We start from the raw sequence: 23,955 nt of genomic DNA on the forward strand, positions 1-23,955 counted from the left end.
CAGTAATTTCACAATGACACAGTGTAACACAAAAGGTAACCAAAAAGATTCTAAAATTGTAATCAAACATTTTGAATCCAACTAAACCTATTTCAGTGGAGTCTGTGTCATTACATATTGGTTTAACCTCTTTTTTAAACATGTTTACTAGTTAACCTGTGATGTCAGATGAAGACTGTTCCATATTTGCATACCTCTAAACATGACAGTACGCTGTCCTGAGTTGGTATTTGTAAGTGGAAGTGTGAAATACCCATTGGATGCATGCCTTGTGTTGAAATCATGACCATTACGACTAAACAGCAGTTGATTAAACAAAACATTTGGCATTTTATACAGTAAAATATTTCTGAAAAAGGAAAGCAGAGAAACAATAATCCTCTCTTTCACCAATAAGTTCACTGTATTTGTCTTTGTAAAAGTATGATAATATTAATGGACTTAAAGTGGACTTTGATTTAGCCATCAAAGAAGTTATATCTGCTATTTTAATGTTGCTAAGGCTATCACGCCTACTAACAATTCATGATTATCTTTGCTAAAGATGAAGAGTTTTACTGTGTGAAGTTTTCACATGCAAGGTAAATGTGAAGCACCCAAAGATGGCAAAATAAATAGCTAGGCTTTTACATGAATTGTGACAACAAATTTCTAGCAGTTTCTCCAGTTTTACCATGTCTTTTTAACATTACTATCAAAATGCTGTACTCATGTTTTAGAGCCTGTGTCTGCCGCTGGTGCTTTTAGCACTGGCAGCACACAGTTTCAGAGCACTGCTCCATGGCGTTCATTGTTGCTAAGTAACCAGAGTTGACCTCTTGTTTGCTCTGTAGTAACTATGGTGTTGATTTTAAGTAGCTCTGTGTATGACTCAATCAGTTTGCTTATGAATCACAAGGTCCTGATTCAATTCAATCCAATTTGATATTGATTTCTGTAGGGAAACTTTTCAAAACCTATGCTACTTCAACATTTAAGAAACTCTGAGGACAAAAGTTGGAAAATAGTACAAAGAACATTCCAACAAGGCACATTAGTAAAAATATCAGAGGTGAGTGCAGGTCAAGTTTTAAGCTGCGACATAAATCTGACACAGGTCTCACAAGACTGAACTCTGGATTATATGAGTGGATATCATAATTTAAAAATCAGAATCAATTTGAATCGGAAAATCAATTTTTGAACCCAGTCCTAAAGGGTTTGTCCGTGTGTGTTGTATTTCCCTTTTTTAAGGAATTCACAAGGAAAACTTGGAAACAAGCAACAGAAATCTGGAAACGTTACCACTAAAGACTGGAAGGATTGGTTTCTCTTCCGCCATCATTAGAGTCTCTCTCCTTCACTGACATCGGTGAACAGGGTGCTGTTACAAAGAAAAGAACTTGGAGAGCACAGACCTCCGCCATTAGCCCTATCTCCCAATTGTAAAGAATCCTTTAAAAAATTCCTGGATCCAGACAGTGATCCGAGCCATTTCTGACATTTCCTGAAAATTTCATCAAAATCCATCCCTAACTTTTTGAGTTATGTTGCTAACAAACAAACAAACAAACAAACAAACAAACAAACAAACAAACAAACCCTGCCGATCACATAACCTCCTTGGCAGAGGTAAAAACAGCAGATGCCAAGGACATTTTTTTCCTGCACAGGGCAGTGAGCTCTGAAAACATTGGACCACACTGGCTTTGTATTGAAAATGAGTACTGCCAGCATGCAAAGTAGACCAGGCTCTTAATCTGACAGAATGACACAGGCAGGGAATGTTCTTCTTCCATGACGTGCTCAAACCAGAGACCAAAGAGCCTGGCTATGCTGTTTGCTTCATGATACACCACCCCTGTCCTCTAAAGTATTTTATATGTGTAATGAATAATCACAGGCATGCAGCCAGGGTCTTAGTTGTTAGTTATTCTGTAGCAGACAGTTTAAAGGATTGAAAAGCAGCTCCACTGATGTCACAGCCCAGCTAAGGTTGAAAAACAGGCAGCAGCTTCTGCGTTAAACATTCTGACGAACACGAGCTGCATCAGGCTAAGAAATAGAAAACTCATGTGATGGGTGTTTGATTTTTAAAAATGTCTAATGAACATTAAAACCTAGATTAACATTAATGTCCTGGATGGTGCCGTTTTCATCCAAGTGTCGCCTCTTTTTCTGTCAGACACAATGACAAAGCAAAGAACAGATAGCTGAGTGTATCTATTGTTTCAAAGCTCATACGCTGTGATTAGAGAAACATTATCTTTAAGGTTTTTCTGTTCATGTTCAGTTCTTTGGCTAAAGTTTGTTCTCTCTCTTTAACTCCACAGATATGCGATGGCCCTGTACAACCAGCACGTCTGTCCTGTTCATAACTGGTACGGTAAACACCAACAATCACATTCATAACACTTAATCTCTGATACACTTCAAGTATCTGAAACAATAACTTTTCATTACTTTTACATACATAAAACCTGTGTTTTGAATAATAATTGCCACCAGAAGATGCATTAGACTTTAATTTTTTCTGTAAGTTGCAGCACTTTTTGCTTTATTTTTCTTTAAACTTACAAATAAACTGGATTGATTCACTGCTGCTATCCTTTTTCAGGGAAAAGCTCTTAAAACTTAATACAGGGGTGTCCAAACTATGGCAGCCTGAGGTCCAGTTTTAATTGGCCTGCAGCAAATTCTAGGAATAAAATTAAATATGGCCCACATTTGAACATGGAGTTTGTGCTTGACTTTATTGTACTTCATAGTGTCAGCACAAGACGATACTACCATGCTTACTATGTCAACAAACATCCCTCAAGAAGACATTATTGATGTGTTTGTGTGACTAAACTGAGACAACACTGTACATGGTAAAAATATTGGCAATCAAAAAAATAACATCTTGTTTCTTAATCCCTGATGGCATCCCCAAAAACCTTGAAATGATTGTCTATTTGCCTTTTCAGCCATTCAATTGAGCAATTAGCGTTAGCTTAGGCAAGCCACAGAGTCAAGCTCTCCTCTAATCAGCTGCTGGTCAGCTGATTTGCTCTAAGCATGCTAGTGGCCAGTCGCTTTCATGCTGCATTATTTAAACTGCTCTTGCCTGGCCACGATCTGCCGCCCCATGCAAGCTCCTCCACCCCAGCCCCTCCTTTATTCTGCTTCTGACTTAAAGTAATTTACCTCGCCATGTGGATATTAAAGTGGCCCCAATATCCTTATAGATTTCTGTATATTGCCCCTGGAAAAAAGTTTGGAAACCCCTGACTTGGCACAACGCTCTGGCGAGATTTGAGTTGACTTATCATACCCTTTTCCACATTTAACACAGCCCCCTGTGGTCCAAGCAAGACCAGTAATCTCCTGTTTAAAAGTATTGTAATGGTTCTCCTTTCTGTTAATGTGCCTCAGACTCCACCAAGTGTAGGCAGTGAATATGAATAATTTTCCTTATGACAACTGTGAAAAGTGTGGAAAAATCTCACCTCTCTTTCTCTCTGCTGGTGTTTATATAGCATTAATTCATGATTAAGTCCTTCATGTGTTCCCTGGTGGGCTCATTTTACCTGTAGAAATCTTCAGCGAGGCCGCAGCTCCTCTCTTTCTGACACGTTTTCTGTGTTAAATCAAACAAAGCGAGGACTGAGATGGAGGGCTTAAGCATAGGTGGAGATGGGGAGGGAAGATGAAGAAAATAAAGAGCTGCAGATGTTGACAGTAGGGGAGAGAATGTGTAAAGAAAGAGTTCATGGAGGTGTAAGACGCAGGGAGATTTAATGTCATAGTAAAGGATAGATGTAAACAGAGAGGAGAATTCAAACACGTGTCGGAGCAGCAGCTGGATTCATGTCTGATATTAAGAACAGTCTGTGGTATTTAAAGCCTGAACTGAGAGTAAAAGCAGTTGTAAGTTTATTTAATCAGAGTATGGTTCCAGCTGGTACAGAATACACAACAGAGCTTTAATTATAGGCATTTTTATCAAATGACAAGATATTTACAGAGCTGTATCAGCAGAGACTCAGGTTCTGCCTCAACAGAAACGCCCCGTTTCAATTATTCTTGTTGGATTTCTGTGACAGTGCTTCTGGTTTTAAGACCTTTGCACACTGAGAGTGATGCAAAAATTCTGCAGTGCAGTTTGCACTTTTCTCTGGTAATCTGAGCTATACAGTAGATGGAAGAGAGGATCCCATTTTCAAATCAAGGAAAGTTTTTCTCTTTTTCTTCCGGTCTGTGAATTAGAACGCTGTCAGTGCTGTTTTCTCTGTACCGTCATCAGCGCTGCTCCCTTTATCAGCTCAGGAGAAGAATGAGTGATCAGATTAGAGGATCAAACTAATTATATGTGAATTAATAACACGATACAAACATATCCGTGTGCAAAAGCCTTGAGATGAAGGCTAAGTCCACCTTCATTTTATAGGTTTAAGATAATTTAGATGTAGGAAAGATCAGAAAAAAACAAAATGACTAAAGATGGGGACAGCAGTGAGTTACTATGATCAAAGAATATCTCATAAAATCACTTATAGACTCTAGTGTTTTTGTCTTATAGCTTACATTAGCTTTAAATGTTTCCAGAAGTTTCCTCTACTTTGTGGAATTCCCTGCAGGATAAAGAAGAAACCTTGGCTCATATTTTAGTTCTTCATCATAGAAGCGAAAGTAGTGGATCATTAAGCTGTTATTTAAGACACTTTTTACCCTGAAAAATTTGGGTTAATCTTCACTTTCTTGTGCGTAGATTATAAAACATGATGCAAACCAGTGCTCAAACATTGACAGAGCACTAAAGCAATTGCTTACTTTACATTAATTATGCAAAAATGACGAGGTTAAGGAGGACAGAAGGTAAAATTTTCACGTGTAATGGAGATCAAAATTTAAACTTTGACTAATTAGGACAAAAGAGTCAGTGAGCTCATCTGAGGATTGCAAAATGATCATCAATGCAAGCATGAGTGTAAAAATTAAATACAGTAAGACATATATATGATTTTTCTCTGCAGACTGAAGGTTGTGTTCATGCATGTGTTTGCAGGCTTTATAATGAGTCGTGTGAGGAGCCACTGCCCTTACAGAGGGGTCCTGTTCTCTGCTGCACGCTGGACAACGTCCCGCTCATCAGGTCAGTGAACGCACCTCTGCAGACCTTCTTCATAAACAAGAACTTTTCTGGGTGTTGGCATATTTATTTGAGCTCATAAAGCAGTCACAGTTGTCTTAACTCCTGCAGGGAACATCCAGTCAGACAAACAGCAGTGAACTGTTGGCCTTGCATCGCAGAGTTCTGTGTTGTTTCCAGAAAGAATCATTGAATCGCTGCCCGAGGACCTTGTTTCAACTCTTACAGTAATCATAGTTTCATTCCAATCCAACAGAAAATACGCTGTTTTCATGAAAAGACCACAGATACTGAATTATGTGAAATAGGAACCAGACTCAGCGTAGTCTGAGGTTTCCGACAGTCCTCTTTTTATGCTGTCCCGGCTCCGTTTTGTTTTTAACAGTGAATAATCACTCTGTTTCTGCTTCTTTTATATATATTCTGAAAAACACTGAGGCCAAAAGGAAAATAGAAAGTTATACATGTTGTTTTAGTTGGCGTTCAGTGCAGCCAGAAAGAAAACTTTGTTCTGAGATGTTGAGGTTGCTGCAATAGACCCGTCCAACAGATCTGTCCAAAACTTTTTAGGATTGTGCAATAACCTAAAGCCCGTTTTCAGACATGTATCTCTTACATTCTCATTTCTAATCTCTGTTACTAGAGGAGGACAAAATTATTTTTGAAAAGTAGGAAACATTGAAAGAGAACATGCAAACTCCCAATATATTCATCCACTTAGAATTAGAACCAGGAGCCTTTTTGTTCTGAGGAAACAGTGCTAAACACTGAGCCTGCAGCTTCATCATGTTTAAGAAGAAATTGATAATTTCTTAAGTTAGAATTACCAACATCACAGAGAAAGCAAAAAAAGCAACACCCTCCAAACAATAAACTCCTCAAGGTGCACGACAATAAATACTTCGAAACACATCCGTTGTGCCTTGCCTGAATAAAACTACCTAAAAGGACATTTTTGAGTGCTGACACCTCCTTTTCTAATTACCAAAATTGCAATGTTAATTCTGTCAGCCTGTTAATGGTCATTTCCATTTTTTTTCATAATCAAGCAAACATCAAGCGTTACAAAAAAAAAAAAACGTACAAGAAAAAAGCCAAGAAATCACTCATGCTGCTATCCGTGTCAAAGTTTGTTGTAAAATATAAAGAAGTATGTACAGTCATGCCATTAAAACTTCATCCAGAGGATAATGTTGTATTCAAGTCTGGTGGAGCTGTGGATAAATCCCTCTTAGCAGCTGCAGCAGAGTTTTTTCAGACGAGTCTACACTCGCCCGTCTGTGGCTCACTGGGGCAGAAAAGGGGGGAGACGGACGGAGGGAGACCTCTTCACCTCCACAGGAAGAAGAGCTTTTGTTGTGTGTAGTGTCTCCTTCAGCGCTCTTTGAAACGTCTCCACACTGAGACACAAAATGTAAACAAAGAATTTTTCTTCCTGAAAACGACGACAGTCTGCGGTCTGAATGATGGACGGGGGCTTCGTGTCACTGAGGATGAAATTCACTCTGCTGAGGCTTGAACACTGAAAAAAGAGCGTCCTCTTGTTTCAGTTAGACATTTCTCATGGTGGGACCTCCCAGACCGTCGCTTCCCATTTATAGACATTTTCCCCCACTAAATTGCTCTCTAAGTAAAACTGCTGGCATGCTTTTGATACCACAGAGTAGGAAAGACAACATGTAAGACCACGCTGCTTCTCTGAAAGGACGCTGATATTAAACATGGTGTGTAACACTTAGAAAAATACAGACCACTTGCAGATCAGTGGAAAAAAAGAGATAAAATTCAAAAGCCTGAAAAATCAAATCCTTGCCTTTTTTGTTATTGACGTACCCAATTATTCCCTCTTATCGGTTGTGCTTTAACCTGTCTTGTAACAGAACTCAACCCTCCCACCTCCCCAAACATTGTGGCCTCACTAGACATTCAACAGCCAAATTTAGACCAGACCTGCTGTTCAGATCCGTCCACCTCTGCAGCCTAACTTCTTATTTTAAATGAGGATTCTTTTCAACAAAGACAGCAGTCCGTTAGTTCGCGCTTGTATAGCTCATTTTGTTCAGCAGGTACCCTTGTGCAGGATTGTGCAAGACAGTCTGGCTGCAGACTACTACACTCAGATTTATTGGCTTTCAGCAAACACCAGAATAAAGCTTGTCCTTTTAGAAAAAAAACACACTAACATAGCTAAAGCTAGTCCCCACTCATTTAAGAACTTCTAAAATGGCGAACATGCTCTACTGGCAAATTTTGTCACTTCTGTCCCACAGTGGTGGTCTGCAGGAGGGGGCATCTGAGAGCGGCAGTTTAAAGCCAGACCCCTCTCACACTCTGTCCTTGTCTAAAGCTGTTTGTCACATCTTCCCTGGCGCTCTCTCTCCCCATGTTTTCTGTCTCTCTTTAGCTGTCCTATCAAAATAAAAGCAAAAAAGCCCCCTAGGAAGTGTCCTTCCTAGTTGGATTGCAAGTAATTTGTGAGTGTTTTCCAGTCTTAACCAGGAAGGTCACTTTTAACAGCTTTTCTCCCTTGTAAGGTAAATTTCATCCATGAAACCAAAATATTTTAGTAAAAACATCTTATGGGGTAACATTTTTGTTGAACAGAGGACTCAGTTCAAAAACAAGAAGTAACAAACATAGGTTGGAGCTAAGTGGGATGCCTCTACTTAGCAGTTTCTGTTATTGTTTTGATTGAGAGCCCCCTGGTGGTGGAATTTATAAACTGTGTGTCAAAATAGGGGGCTGGCTGACTGAAGTCTGGATGAAAAATTACAAGACTTTTGGACATTTTATGTCTTTATTAGAGCCGTGGATTGAGTCAGAAACTGATTAGAGAGGACTGAGATGAAGGAAAAAGGCTGGTTGGACCTGAACCTAGCCCCCTGCTTTGATGAAAAACAGCTTTTAAATATAGAATCCAGTTTCACAAATATAGAAAGATATTATTGCAGCTTTACAGCCTTATGCTCAAGAAAGTGATGCTTTTTAGTTCAGCTCAATTCAAAGAACTTTACTGAGCTTAATTTGTGCAATACTTTTTGTGCAAACACAAGATCAATAGTTGGCCTGACCAAAAAATGACCAAACTTTATACATGTGCAGCGATGACTAAAGAACTTACTGCTCGAAAATGGAACTAGGTTGAAGCACAAGATCAATAAACAAGAAGGGGAGGAGGGCTGTAGATCATGGCACTGACCTGGACCTGTACAAGAATTTGATTGAACTCACCCTGGAGTCCAGTCTAACCTCCCCCTCCTTCCCTCTGTGTTTTCTCTGCAGTAAATGTGGGACCCTCCCTCCTGAAAGCTGCTTCTTCAGCCTCATCTGCAGCACTGGATCCTTCATGGGTGAGTTTCCAGACATGTTTGATGCACTTTTAGCCCTCCTACTTTAAATACATTTTCCCAACATCGCTCTTTCAGCTGAGCGAGACTCTGTGGGTGACCTTAAATGTTCAGGATTGTTGTTCCAGCTGTGGCGACTCCAGAACCCCCCCACCAGGTCCCTCCTCACATCACCCCTCCTCTGAGGGGAAAATTTACTCGATGCCATGAATGGTGCATTTTTACTCTCACATGACCCTCGGGTATTCACCCTCTGACCATGAGGGCATCGGCTCTGCTCCGCTCCGAGCCAAGTCTACTTTAAACCAGATATTTTGGCTGAGTCCCTCTGGTTCTCTGCCCAGCGTGTGCGTGACGAATCCTGATTTTCTGTTTTATGTTTGTTAAGTAAAATGTGGTCAGGGTCATGAAAATTTACTCTGCTGGAACAGATGATGGCAAACCTTGATTCTTTTATTTAGAGGGTAAAGGTGCTTTAAGCCTAAATCTAAGGTTCAACTTTGAGCATGTTTCTATCTGCTGCTGAGAGCCTTTATGCTGACTAGGCTGATTTAAGTCTGGTTTTTGCACCCAGACGAGACAGCACCCACTTTGTCAGACAATTTAAGTTTGTATTTTGCATGGTGAATTAGATGACATGAGTATAAGAGGGAGTTTACATGCATTATCAGGGATAAATAATCCATTTTAGGCATTCAGATACCAAGTGACAGCGCTTTAGCACATGCATCCATACTGTTCATTAACAGTACATCTGCAGTGGCGACCTGACACGGGAACTGGCATGCAAACAACAGTACAAGAATTGTAAGGAGTCTTGTCCTGAGCTGAGAGGCTAGTTGTGCCTCTTTAACAGCTTTTCTTCCTTGTTGTTAATCATGATTGTGATGGAAACGCTCATATAATATTAACCAAATAAATCTCATCGGGTTATTGACTGAGTAATGATGTTCTGTTCAAGGACAAGCAGGTTCTATGAGCCTGCTTTTTTTGTTTGCCAAAAACCAAACTGATACCAAATGTAGGGCTGTTGGGGAGCCAAAAGACTGGCTCTCTATTACTGAGCTGAGCAAAAAGATTCAAATCTCTACTCTATTGCAGCAAGCTAGGCTAGGCCAGGGTGTGAAATAAGCACCTGCCACCAGCCAAATGCGGGTACTTTTGAGCAGTTTGTGGTGGATTTGCTCAACTTACCAGCAACTGTGGCACGTAAATAAAAGTAGCCTAACCTAACAGGGGGATTATGTCACAATAAACAGCATAAATTAAACCCCCTTTTTTCTTCTTGTTTCTGCTGATTATAAAGCTACACCTACAAGCTCTCTGACCAAAAACCTGCCTCCTTCTCCCTATGTCAGAGCTGCTGTCAAATGTTTGCAGTCAGCTGAATGCTTGGATGTTTTGACCCCATATCATATGAGAGTAGTTCTCCACTGCAACTAGTACATCTACAAAAGGTGTGTTTGAACCAGCGTCTTGCTTGTCATAAGTCCAAAGCAGATAAACAACGCCTGAATTTTGGTGTGAGACTGCAGAAATTGCACACAAAGTATTAAAGTCTATCAAGGCTGACACTCATAATGTAAGAAAATGCCTATAAATTTACAGTGCCCCTGTAGAAAGCATAGCAAACATTTGCATGGCCAAATACAGCACATATTGGTCAGAAAATTAGTTTTAAAATGAGCGACAGTTTGCACCAACTCTCTCTATAAGAGCCTATAATTTGAATACTATAAGCCTTGATAATAATACCTTTAAAAATAATGCTGCTTGTAAAAAAGAGTGGCTGCTGAATCCACCAGGGCTGGGTGGACATCAGCTGTGGAAACACAAGCAAGATCAGGGTTAACAATGACGAATCATGACTAAGGCTGGCCACACACCACAGGATTTTAAGCCCGATTTGAGGCAAAATTTGCCTCTCCAGACGATTGTGGGGGCGTATCCCCAGTGGTTCCTGTTGCAAACAATAATTTGTCTAAATAATCTGCATATGTGTGGTGTCAACACGATTATTTTACTGCTCCAAATTGCGTCATATCCTCCCAGACCCCAAATCTTAAATATCAAAAATGTTTGACATTTAAGACGTGACATCATCTGTAAATAACCTGCACTTTTTACAAAGTAGATCTTGTGAGGAGTGGTTAGATGGTTATTTGAAGGTATGAAAAAAGGCTAAATGGTGTCAAATGAAAAGCCATTTGGTCACCAAAGGACAGGCTCTTAAAACTTAACTGAGCCAAGTGAACCAAGCTTTGATTCCCATCACTGTGGGTTAGGCTGTACGGACATAAATAAAGCCAGATTTTCTGTTTTTAAGCAGAATGCTACAGATCACATCAGTTACAGTGTGGTCTGTAATATGTACCAGTAAGTGTTGTGTCTACACAACCAATCCAGTCCAGATGAAGGCATCCCAGACCACCTTCATATGTAGTCACAGCTATCAGATATCAGACTGTTTTCTGTATGCATTTAGGGGCATCAGATTATAAAAACTACCAGCTGGTATCTGAATGCCTAAAACGGATATTAATCTGTTAATGCATGGTCTAAACGGGGTGTTAAACCCCCGTCTGACCCTAAAAGTGGATGCTGCTGCGGTAATGGGGTTGAAAGCAAGAGTGCAGCACAGACTTAGGGCAGAGCCGTCAATGGCAGTGCAGAGGGAGAAACCTGAAATCTTTGTACTTAAATAGACTCCCAATTAGGAGGATGTTTGTCAGGTGAATGAATCCACACAGCTTGAGTTGTCTTCCTTGTAGCTCGCAGGTGTAGCTCCATTTAAGAAAGAATAGAACTAGAATCAGCTCAAAAGATGTGTTCAAAATTGCTCTGAAAGGTCACTCTTTAACAATGACAATTACTCTGTTTCTTTAAACTTGGTTTAAGGTGTTTTAATCTCAAAAGGACAGTGATTAATTCAGACACATGATGATCCTATCACTCACTCATGGAGATCTCTGACAATTTTGACCTCAGATCTCAAAAATGCTACTGTACCTCTGCATTGTTCAGTTATTTGGAGGTGTGGTTTGTTTTCAGAGCGGTATGAAGTATTGTTTTAGTCCATGCATTAGTAAAGAAAGGCCTTTATATTGTCGTGTTGATTACATAACCAGGTTAAGGACTGGTGTTTGTAGTTTCTCACACAGATGTGTTTGTTTGAACGGCGCTCTGAGACTTTTTGATGTGGATTTTCAGAGGAACTGGGTTTGGTGCAGGAGTATGGACTAAAGTGCTGTAGATCACGTACGCCTCCATCAGAGCTATACAAAGAGGATAAAACATGACACAATCCAACATATACTGAAGGAAAATGAACAGTTGCAAGTTACGTAATTACATTTCTTTGTTTTTGGTACTTTGCAGCAGATTCATGTGAAGATTTGAGCCTGAATCAGCCGTCCATATGTGCCGTCACTCTCAGTTCTGTGAGGATTTGTTTCAGTGTTTTTCTCTCGATATAACTGCATCAGTCGTTGTTTTCTGTTTGTGAGCTCAGACTGCATAAATTAAGCTTGATGGCAATGTTTAACACAGACACAGCGTCATAATATTTCAAAGGTTAAACTCTGACATGAGTGTCCTGACTGAAGTTTTTTTATTTTTAGTTTCTTTAATCGTTGAATCTCTCTGACCTCACTCACACAGCTGGTTCTCAGGGTGTTTCTGAGAAAATGCAGGAATTTGAGGATGTTTAACTTGCCCATTAACCTGTCTAACAGGGTTATAATACTTACTGCCTTTTTTAAAGAGCTTTTTTTTCCCAGTTCAGTTTTGACATGTGGAACAGACAGTTAGAAAAGATGAAAGATTATGAGTTCCTGTGCTCCTCTGACGTGGGCCAAAGATATGAAGGAATAGCTCGACAATGTCTTTGTAGATAAGAATGAATCAGTGATGCAGTCACCATGTAAAGAAGGAAGACCAATACAACACAGAACAACCAACATAGCTAAACTATGCTTGTTATATGAACAGAAATAAAGAAAGATTGCAGTATAGCATACACTCATGGCCACTTTATGTGTAGACGTGGTCAAGACAACTTGCTAAAGTTCAAACTGAGCATCAGATTTTGGAAGAAAGGGGATGTAAGTGACTTTGAATGTGGCATGGTTGTTGGTGCCAGTCAGGCTGCTCTGAGATTTTCACAAACTGCTGATCTACTGGGATTGTCATGGACAACCATCACTAGGGTTTGTAGAGAATGGTCCAGAAAGGGAAAATATCCTCTGAGCAGCAGTTGTGTGGACAAAAATGCCTTGTTGATGCCAGAGGAGAATGGACAGACTAGTTTGAGATGATGGGCGACAGTAACTCAAACAACCACTCATTACAGCCAAGGTAGATTGTTTGTTGTCATTGCATAGTAAAATTACAACAGAATTTCATTTGGCAGTCTCCTCTGTAGCAGAAAACAGTCGTCTAAGCTGTGGTTAGAAATCCGCAGCAAGGGGTCCATCAAGATCCTGGAGGCCCGCTTGTGGAGACGACTCTTGTGGATGTCTTTGAGGGGAGGGAGGGGAGAGCCAACAACCCCCTCTAGTCTCTAATGTTGTAGCTCAGGAAGGGGTAGGTCAGACCCTAATTTTGGGGTTGTTCCTTTAGTACTCTAGCATGGATTAATGTCACTACTCTGATAATGTTAGCTAGAAAACCTGCACAGAAAGGTTTCTAGGCCTGCTCTTACCAGATCTACTATCTGTTCTGTCTGATTATAAAAATACTTAATTATACAGTTTTTGTCGATTTGCTTTCTTTTGCAAGCTTTTCTCTCTTGAAGCTCTCTCCAAAATCAAGATCTTTCCGCTATAAAAGTCCTCGGTTTAACTTTGTCAGTCAGTTTGTTTAAACTCTGAGGCGAGTTAAAAGCGGAGACATCCAACTCTCACTGTGCATCAAACAGAGGAACCCTCAGATAACCCGTTCAGGCCTAAAATCTGACCACTGTGTTCTCTGCTGGATTATCAATATGAACATTAAACAGTCGCTCTGTGATGTTTGCGGCATGGCGAGCTCCAGATGTGAGCGGCGGGAACGGTGTGGGAGAGGAGCTGAAGCTGCTGAGAAGCTTTGATGGTTGATAAACAGCGTCCAGGAATCTGCTCATACTGAGATCTGCAGCTTCAGCAATTCATGTTTCCTTTTCACGCTGCTTCTCTGGCCTCAAACCTGAGGGACAGTAACGGTCTGACGAGCGAAGTTCAACAAAGACGCAGAGAGCAGAGTGAGGACTCTTTCAGAAGTTAAAGAAATGTAGATAATTTCTGTCTTTATAAAGACATTGCTCTTCTGGTGAGAAGTACTGCAAATTTACATGACCTCAACAATCGATGGCTCTTGATCAGAGGGCTGCAGATTTTGATGAAGACACATTTAAAACGTGATTATATAAGGTAAGGATTTTATCTCTCTCTTCTTGCAGTGATGCTGATCGGTCTGCTGCGTTACGCTCATGTCATTGAGAAACATCAGAACTGTGTCCTGAACACGGCTGGTCTCTCCACCTCATGGATCTGTGCTGCTGGACTCATCATGGTGGGGAACTTCCAGGTAATCTACTAATTTTTTGCCCTTCAAGCCTTATATTGCACAATCATGCTAATCCACAGAGCTTCCAGGTTTCTGCACAGCAGCACAAACTTTTACACAGATGCATGTAGGGAAAAAAGGGCAGAGTTACACTTCAATGACTTGAATGGCCCTTTTGAAATGTGATCAAACAATATCAAAAGCACAAAAAATAAAAGTGTTGATTACATAAATCATTTAAATGAATCAACAAATAAAATTCCTGAACCTGCTGCTAAAAAGCTTCATGTTGTGAGGTGATCGTTACATAATTTCTTACATAATTAACAAAAAGCATTCATTCACACAGAGATGTGTATCTCTCTGTTGGTGATTCCTGTCTTTGTCAGTCTTACTTTCTTTGTTTTTACTGAAGGTGGATGTTTGAAGTTTTCTGCAGGATAAAGCAGGCGTGGTCGGCGTGCAGACAGCGGGGCATTTCATCGTCTTAACGCGGTTCCATGTGGACTTTATAGTTGAGGCAGACATCTGGTTTGATGTCTTTGATAACATGGAGGGCCATCAGGCACCGAGCAGTCGTTGCAGTTATGTCTTCTCCTGGTTTGAGGGTCTTTGTCATGGTAACAGAAAGCTGAGTGCCTCTCTGGGACATAAAGGTGACACATTAAAAATGAGGTTAAGGAGCTCAGAGCGTCCTACTTCACAAATGGACACTGAGATCAAATCTCTGCAGCAGGGAGAAAACCTGCATGTGAGACACCTGAACAGAATGTGAACTTATTCTGTTAACAGGGAAAATGCAATTTAACATAGTTTTAATATCAAATTTAAAACCGAAGTGCTGCACAGAGAGTCCATAGGAAATGATATTTACAGGTAAACCTTGTCCACTGATAATAATCAGAAAGCTGGTGATTGATCCTCTTCATGCAGAAGAGGCATAAAATGACTCCTTTACCACCCTCTAACATGTTAGCATGATCAAAGCCCAAGTTAAAATAAAGAGTTCATAACCAGCCTTATTTAACTGGAGCTTACAGCTTTTAAGCTGTCCCAGCTCAAGTAGAGTTGTCAAAGTTTCTACCCTCAGGTCTGTCAACACTTTGCAAATCTCTTCTCATGTCATATTTGTTTAGTCTGCAGATCATCAGACACCATCTCTTCATTACTACAGTATCTAAAATGAGATGTTTTCTTTGCGTGTCATGTTCTGTCCTCAGAGCTCTAGGCAGAAGAGTTTTTAAGGAGATCTTCTTCTTTAAAGGAGCAGAAAAGGTGTGAGGCTGACCTTTTGTGCTGACTGTCTGATTTACAGTACAGAAGGAGAGTTACAGTACAGAACGTGATCGGACATGTAGGTGATGCTCAAAGACACACTCTACATGCAGCTACACACATGTTAAGTGCTGAGTTTTCATGGCCTCAGGTGTTGTCTGTTTAAGATGAACATGTGCTGACTGTGGAGGAATGTAGTTCACTGTTTGAATGTTACATGTATGTGTTTAAGCATGTGCAGAGAGGAGAGAAGCTACATGTATGTAGTACTTTAAACGATCATTTAAGCTCCCTTTTTAGCTGCACCTTCTTTTTAAGAATATCTATTTAGCTGCCAGATATTCATCTTTAGGTTCACCACCTGTATGAGTGAGCTGTTTGCTGCTGTGTTGGTGGTTTATGGTGGAGGATATGGCTTAATGTGTCTTCAGTTTGGTTTATCATGTTCCAGATGAAGGTTTATCTTCAGACTAGATCCCTAGAGCCCCTAGAAAAGTTGACAGGAAATAAGGAGGGCATCAGATAATGTCAGTCTTCAGTCTTCCACTGATGTGTGTGGTTTCATTAAGGTCCTCCATATTGCGAATGCAGTGTTAGAGCAACTTTTAATCAAGAAAAAGTTGAGGAGTTGGAGCTGAGGCGTGATTTTAGCCTCCTGACAGCTTTATCAAGCCCACGTGTCAACTCACCTATGACCCCAATCATGTAAATTTATACAGAATCAACGACTGCAAAAATAAGGGCTGATAACAATATTAACGTTTAGAATGGTAACTTAGCTGACTGATGATTCTGATGTTTATTCATCACTTTTTTTGTGTAAGACTTTCTCTGATGTTTGACCATAAAAACAGATTAGATTGTCCAACAGGTGACTTTCTGTGCCCAGTAAAAAAAAAAAAAATCTCCTCTTTTATCCTGCAGTTAAAGAAGTAAATATCAAACTTAAACTGATTGATCACAACACTTAGACATCGACTACTGAGATCACTTCATGATGATAACACAGTACAGCTACACTTCAGGCTCCTACTTTTCAAAGTAAAAGCCTGGTTTAGTATTTCTGTGGAGAAACTGGCCTTGTTGTACAGAATGCTTTTATTCTGAAATTTTACCACCTAAGTTATACAAGGAATCAAGCCACTGTAAGGACAGTTAATGAGGTAAAAACAGTGAAAAAAACATGGCTTTGACAGCAGGAAGACACTGCAGACATACACCTGGCATGAATGCTGTGACTGTGCATGCCAGTGCTGACATGCACAGCAGCAAACACGCACCCAGTTCTGGTTGTTAGCTTTAACATGATCAAATAATTAGTTATAAAAGCCCCCCCCCCCCCCCCACACACACACACACACACACACACACACACACATTTAACATAAAAAACATGGATTAGAGATCAAGAAAGGGTCTACTATTGTTTCTGGAGAAGCAGGCGTTTTAATCTAAAACGTGTTTCTCTGGTTTTTGCCGCCACCTTCAAGTGGACACTTATGGAACTGCATCTTGTTGGGCTCCAGCATTGGCCTCATATTTTAACACCTGTCGATGTTTCTTAGCTGTAGCAGAGGAGCTAAAGTTCCGGTTGGGAGGTCAGAGTGATAAAATGAAAGAATTTTAACAGGAGAGTGGTGTTCATGTCCTGAGTGCAGCCTAATCAAAATCAGCACTAGCATATGTTAAAATGTATTTATGTCAGAACTACAACATCATTAAAGTTCCAGCCTTATTTCAGCCAAAACTATGTTTTAAATTTTACTAGTAGTTCTGCGCTGAAACCTTTCTATACACAGACCTTTCCACAGAAACATGAAATAATTGTCTGATACGCGTTAGTGGAGCTCTATTAGTTTATTTCAGAATGTTATATTAAAGCTGGGGCACGCAGATGGTTAAAGGCGAGCACCATGTACGCGGGCGGCCAGGGTTTGAATCCGGCCTGTGGCACCATTTCCTGCATGTCTCTCCCCGCTCTCTTCCCTGTTTCTGAGTCAATCCACTGCCCTCCTCTATCTAATAAAGGAACGAAAAGGCCCAAAAAATAATCTTAAAAAAAAAAAAAGAAAAGAATATTATATTAAAGTTGTTCTCATTGTCAGTGTTATCGTGATACAGCCGCTCTTCTTCTTCTTCCGTTAGTGGACACATGCGTGTTTTTACCATCACAGTGTTTTTAAATGTGAAGATGTGAAACTCAGACATGTGCATGCTCAGTCAGAGGTCAGAGTTAGTCTGAGGCCCTCTCCTCTGTCTGCACATGTCTGGGCCTCACTATCATCATATCAGTTTATCCTCGGGGTCCTTCATCATGTTCACCCCTCAGTGTGTGGGTCCGGTTTTGTTCTTTGCTCTGATTGGCTAAGGCTTCTCCTCCCGGTCTCCTCTTACATAATGACCCTCAGTGTTTGGATTTCAGTAATCATGGCACCAGTCTTTAAGGGAGGGGGATACTGTATAAACATGCTGCTCACACATCCACTCACAACGGTCGCTTTTACATCCATACATTAAACCAGCAAAGTTAGGATGCAGAGTGGAAACAAATGAACATATGCCAGATATTATTGTTTTATTGAAGATAAATTAGTCTGCATTTTGAACTCTTGTAACACATTTTGAAAAGATTACCCAAGTCATATTAAAACATCTTATTTAAAAAAATTACAGTCATATTCTGAACATGTACTTTAAAGGATTCTATGCTTTTATTTTGTAGATGAAGTCCGCAGATAGTCAGACACAGGGCTGAGAGTCAGTAGTGACATGCAGGAAAGGAGCCACAGAGTGGAACTGAATAGGGTCCAGCTTTACCGCTAGACCATCCAGGCTCTTGAATTACTATCGATCTAATTCTTGATTGAACAACTTATTTAACAATGAACTCTTTAGTTTGTGCCACTGTTCTGTGACTGACTGGTAACCAGTCTAAGGCGTCACTGACAGCTGCTGTTGGCTGCAGCCCTAAACGGGATCAGTGGTAAAGATGATGGATGAGTGGATCTTAAATTGATTGCCATGGTGAAAAATGCAAAATTATTATGTTTTTATTTCAGGTTTCTTTTTTGTCCACTCACCTTATGAAAACCCAAACAAAATAATGTAGTAGACTTTTAAACCTGAAGTTAGTTTTCATAATGAGTGTTGCTGTCAGCATTAAAGCATTTATTATGATGTCTGATATATTATTGCATTCAGTTTTATTCACCCTCATTGAGTTCAGTTTTGTCATTGTTGGTGGATATTTAGGGCTAACACAGCTGAAGGTGGATGCTACTCACTGTAGCATCCTGCTGCTCTCACAGTGATGTCAAATAACTCCACCACTGCTCCTTATTGTCTCATGTCAGTTTGAAAATTCAGGCAGCTCAGTGGACAAGTCAAAAGTCATCTCCACCTTCACTTTAAACATTCTTATTTATTTTTTAATCCATAGCAAGCTCTTTTTGGGTCTGGGGCTAAACTAATATTACTTTTAGTCGAACAAAAGTTCCTTGTTTTCTTTCAAAATAAAAGTACTCTGAAGACAAGACAAATCACAAGTTAAGGCATAACAAATAATTGAGCTTAACTGAGAAACTGTCACAGGGAAAGCAGCTAAACATAAACTCCTGAAGTGTAAATGCTGTCACATTAACTAAGGATCACTGGATGTCAGCGAGTCATTTTGTACATGCACTCCTGCATGTTTCTTATTGTATAAGTGTTCAGCAGAGTATTTGACTAAACAAGCTCTTTATAAGTGCCCCCTAGCTTTAGCCATGGCTTCACTTCTGACAGATTAACATCATAGAAAACATCTCTTCGGTTTAAGTTGATTCACTAATCATCACACTGTGAAAAACTGATTCACATTATCAGTATGGGAAAAATGTGTTTTGAAATGCTAAATATTTGACTTCCAAAAAAACAGTGATTACTCACAGCTGATGATTGAAATTTGAGGGTAAACTGCTTTTAAACCCTTGATCTTAGACAGCCCTAAGTGGGAATTGTTATTCAGTAAATTGCTTCACTAATTTATCATCAAAATTCTGGCAGACTAATTTTAGTGGTACTTCTGGTCCACAGTTTTACTCAAAGTTTTTGAAGATGTTCCACATTTTTTTAGCTGGATAAACAGAACAAATGTTGAAATTTGCCGTTATTTACCAATGTAGTTGTAAGTACGTTGATATTTGGATGCTCATTGATGACTGTAAGCAAGTGATGAATGTAAACTATAAATAATTTACTTTCTCACCAACACAAACTTGGTGTGTTGGTGAATTGAAGTGAGCTTTTCCATTTGGAGATGAAATAAAATTGGAGAGGAAAGTGAAGCAACTCTCATCTGAACATTTAGACTTAATTCTTCCTGTAAGCCCTTTAACATGAAGTCTGCAGTTTGATTTTATAAACATGTAAACTTCTTAGTCATGGTTAAATTTCCCAGGCGTGAAGTTGAAACTTATATTCTCTTCTTTGTGATGTAAGTGTAGATCTTGAGCTGATCTGAGTAAAACCAGGGCACATAAATCACCTAGAACGTCTGTTTCTTCCCTTTGTGTCTCCTCCCTGTAATCACTGAGCTCTACCAGCTGCTTCCTCTCCCTCTAAACTCATCTGTTGTTCTCTAAACTCCACGTTCAGCCTGTGTCACCATTAAACCAGCTGCTGTAATAAAACAGGTGTTCATGAGCAGAACATAATAAATTGTTTTCAGTGTATGATGCTTAAAGCGGATGTTATGAGCAGGTTATTTATCAGCTCAGAGGAGATTATGAGGATCTTGTTTTATAAAACACTATCATTATCGTTTTTCCTTCAGCTTTGCTCTTCTGCACTTTCTGGTGCAGTTTGTTCTGTTCTGTAACAATCACTATTAAGTGATGATGTAAAAGTAATTACCCAGAATGCCTCTGTCAGGTCAAGAGGGTAATCATGGGTGCGTTTGTATGACACTTGTGCCACTGTCTGCTCTGATTGGCTGCCATCAGACGTTACGACAGGAAAATCAGCTCATGTGTGAAAAATCATTTTGTGGAAAAAGGACAAGAACATTACCAAGACTTGATAATTTTAGAGTTATGATTACATTTCAACTCTATTTATGTTTTTGGGGATATAAAATAAAAATACAGGAGATATAAACAATAATGGAGTTGAGTTCAGGGTCAAGATAATGGAAATCAAGGAGTATTTTATTAGTGAGGGCTCTCTGGCCTGTGAAAATATCCTGCAGTGATTTTAGCTCTTAAATGAGCTGCAAATGTAACAAAATACTACTAATATTAACATGCTTTATAACAAAGTAGTTCCCAAATGTTGTGCTTTGAGGCAAGTGTAGGTACAGTGTAGGAAATTGTAAAAACATACTTTATTTTTACAACTACACAAGAACTAAAGACAACTAAATACACGTTAAATAGGCTTTTTTTTTTCCATGGATATGAATGTTATACCCTCAGACTTTGGTTGTGTGCCTTTGACAAAGTTTTAAAACCACTGCCTGATGTCAGCAGGCATGACGTTTTTCACATCAGCCGTCTTATGTAGCATGCTAAAAAGCAAAAATCACCCAGTGAGCGGTAAAGACAAATGTTTACAGCTAATATGACCCAATATTTAACTCAAAACCCCACAACCGAGCTTTGTGGTTGCCTGTAAAGTTTTACTTCAAATCAAGGAGAATATTTCTCACTATTTTGGGTGAACTATTTCAAAAATGTTTTCCTCCTCCAGATTTGATGAATGTTGGTTAAAAAAAATCATAGCATCCATCCAAAAGTTTTTAAAATGTCTGTTTGCACCGAAGTGATGGGCTGCTCAGCACCATGGCAAGTCTGCTGCTGGTGTATCCAAAAATATTCTACATATACAGATGATGATAATAAATGTAAACCTAAAGAATGAGTGAATAAAAGCAGCATGCTGACAACCTTGTCTCAACCTAAGAAAACAGAGTTCATATATTAGGGCTCGTGGCTGATAAAGGACAAACCTTGCATTAATCCTGCGTCTAAAGCAAATTAGGAAACAAATTAACTGTTTATGATGCACTAATGATTGGGCTTTTTGTGTTTATGTTTCAGGTGGATTTTGCCAAAGTCCTCCACTACGTCGGAGCAGGAGTGGCGTTCCCGTCCAGCATGCTGTTTGTGTGTCTACAGTCGGCTCTGACCTACAGACTGGCAAAGACGCAGGACGAGTACCGGATCGGACATCTCCGAATGATGATGGCTCTGCTGGCTCTGATCGCTCTGGTGCTCAGTATCCTTTATTAGTTTTATTCATTAGCTAGTTCAGTCTTGTTTTAACATTTGAGCTTTAAAGTACATGGATGCCAAAGATCACTTGTTCTACTTTTGGCTTCATATATGGAAACTCTGACATTACATTTAAATGCCATACAGTGGAACAAAAGACGAGATGACAAATATGACGGTCTACATTTATGGCCCTGTGCCTACAGAGGCAGTGCCCACAACCTCCTTCTCAGAGCGCTTCTTAATAGAGCTGCATGATTTGGTCATAATGAGCAAATGCAATTATACTGCATATTATTGCAATTTGTGATTTCACTTACAGTATAATACATAAATGGTATTATGAGTCTACTTGCTTGATTATCAGAAGGATTTCCTGCAATTTGCCTGTCAGTCAGTGGAGGAATGGAGTGTAGTAAGAATACTAGGGGGCTTTCAGGGTCAAGTCAGGCTGAAAAACAGCTGTTTGCATTCACATGTACCAGTAAATACAGTGAACTTTTAGGATTTTGTGCAAGTAAAAAGGGCTGCTATGATGCTACCCTATCACATAGCTGATGCAGCTATCAACATCTGACTTACACACCTGCCTAGCAACCAAGGGAACTGTTGGCTGAGGGGACTCCAGCAAGATCAGCAAACTGTACCAAACTACTAGGATGAAACATGACAGAAACACACCCTCAGGTCTTTACTAACCTCCCCTCTCTTCTGCCATGCAGCATTTGTTCTCCTTAACCTCTGATCCTCAGGCGGCGTTTTCTTCTGCCAGCAGAGCTTCGTCCTGCAGCACGCCTCCGCCATCTTTGAGTGGATCTATTGCATGCTCATCATGATATTCTATGGGACTTTTGCCTTCGAGTTCGGCGGCATGTCAGGGGACACGCTCATGGTCCTGTCAAGAGGAGGAGGAGTCGGAGTGGGAGGGGGGATGATGAGCTTCTCTACATCTGGACAGAAATCAGAGGTGGGCTCCAACCTCCGTCAGCCGGAGAACTTATCGATCCTGTAAACAAATGGTGGGATGTTTTATGAAACCTGGAAGACACTCAGACTGAATCAAAAGGCTGGAAGCTGCAGCCTGAAAATCGACACGCTCACTGCTGCACACGGCCATGAGAAGAGACCAAAGACTGAAACTTCACAGACTTTATCTCGCTTTGCACAAGATTTGAAGTGCCTTTCTGCACCCATACTCCAGCAGAGTCATCCACACAGCCTTCACTGTTTGTTTGAACTCTGATAAAACAATCACTCAGCTGAAGTCGCCTTTTGTCCCGTCTTAAAGCTCCTTGGTTTGTTTTTATGTTTGGATGTTCAGACTCTGAGCTCTGTATTGTTTTACTCTCAGGAAGTTTTGTTACATAATCGGCTCCACGATTGGTGAAGTTTATGAAAAACTTTCAACAATCCATGAAAAGTTACTGTGTGCCAAGAATAATGCCTTCATTTAATGTGCTTGAATTGTGTTTTTTTGTATTTGTTGCCTGAAATAATGGGAGTTTTAAATGTTGTAAGTAATCAAAGTATTCCCTGGTAATGTATGCCAAAGTATCTGCTAACAACACTCTGATAAGCTCTGTTGTATATTTTGATATATCCTGACTCAGCTGTGCCAAAACAAGCTCATATCACTGCCTCTGTACCAGCCAGTGTCTACTGTTTCAACGGGACCAGACTATCCAGTAAGAAGCTGCAATGCTGTATTTTATCATATACAGAGGGAATTTTACAATAAAATAAAGTTTTTATATTGTAAGCAAAGAACCAAAGAATTAAAGTAAAAAGTACATTCCTATTTAAATGCCATTCCTGGATGTTTTTATTCCAAACTGAGTGTCGTGGGGAATCCCGACATGTTTTAATGTTGTTTCAATGTGCTACGATCTTTTTGATTTTAAACAGTCATTTTAGAATTTGCTTTTGGGTAAATAAAGCAAATAAACCTTCATCCTCCAAATCTCTGCAGAGCCACTTTAAACAAGATTTATCTGAGCCTTCCAGAACAAAGAAAGCATAAAAATATGAAATAGAATACATTTTGATTCTTTGAATGTTTTTGGAGGATTTGTGGGATTTGCTCTGACCTGGTCCATGATCGTGAACTCCCTCCCAGAGAAAGCCTGGCCTCCATGAGCCCACCAACCACCATCTCTCCAGCATCACCTTTACAGAAACACACACAAAAACTACTGTGGAAATGGTGTCAGTCACCTTTGTTTAAATGTTTTATTTTCTGTCTTTATTTCTCTTATGTAGTAAGGGCCTCAACAAATTAAATGAAGCTTATAGAGATGTGACAAGTACAGCTGCATAAACAAAAACTTCACATAATCTGGTAACTCTCATTTAACTGCTCTAGCCCAGAAAGTACCATAGATAAAAATAACACTGTTCTCTGTTCACTGCTGCCCCCCAGTGGACA

At 39.9% G+C, this 23,955-nt stretch overlaps 1 protein-coding gene across 1 annotated transcript in view; it reads left to right on the top strand.

The window, feature by feature from the left end:
- The window catches only part of LOC121528938 (transmembrane protein 150A-like), a 33,140-nt gene extending 9,812 nt beyond the window's left edge, over nucleotides 1-23,328 (top strand). The window contains exons 4-9 of the mRNA XM_041816595.1: nucleotides 2,313-2,360; nucleotides 5,030-5,116; nucleotides 8,396-8,463; nucleotides 13,898-14,025; nucleotides 21,357-21,534; nucleotides 22,283-23,328. Coding sequence (XP_041672529.1) covers nucleotides 2,313-2,360; nucleotides 5,030-5,116; nucleotides 8,396-8,463; nucleotides 13,898-14,025; nucleotides 21,357-21,534; nucleotides 22,283-22,542 — 769 coding nt within the window. The 3' untranslated portion in view covers nucleotides 22,543-23,328. The remainder of the gene's footprint in view (nucleotides 1-2,312; nucleotides 2,361-5,029; nucleotides 5,117-8,395; nucleotides 8,464-13,897; nucleotides 14,026-21,356; nucleotides 21,535-22,282) is intronic.
- Nucleotides 23,329-23,955: the final 627 nt, after the last annotated feature.

Source organism: Cheilinus undulatus, linkage group 20 (genome assembly GCF_018320785.1).
Source record: "Cheilinus undulatus linkage group 20, ASM1832078v1, whole genome shotgun sequence".
In the NCBI taxonomy this organism is placed as follows: Eukaryota; Metazoa; Chordata; class Actinopteri; order Labriformes; family Labridae; genus Cheilinus; species Cheilinus undulatus.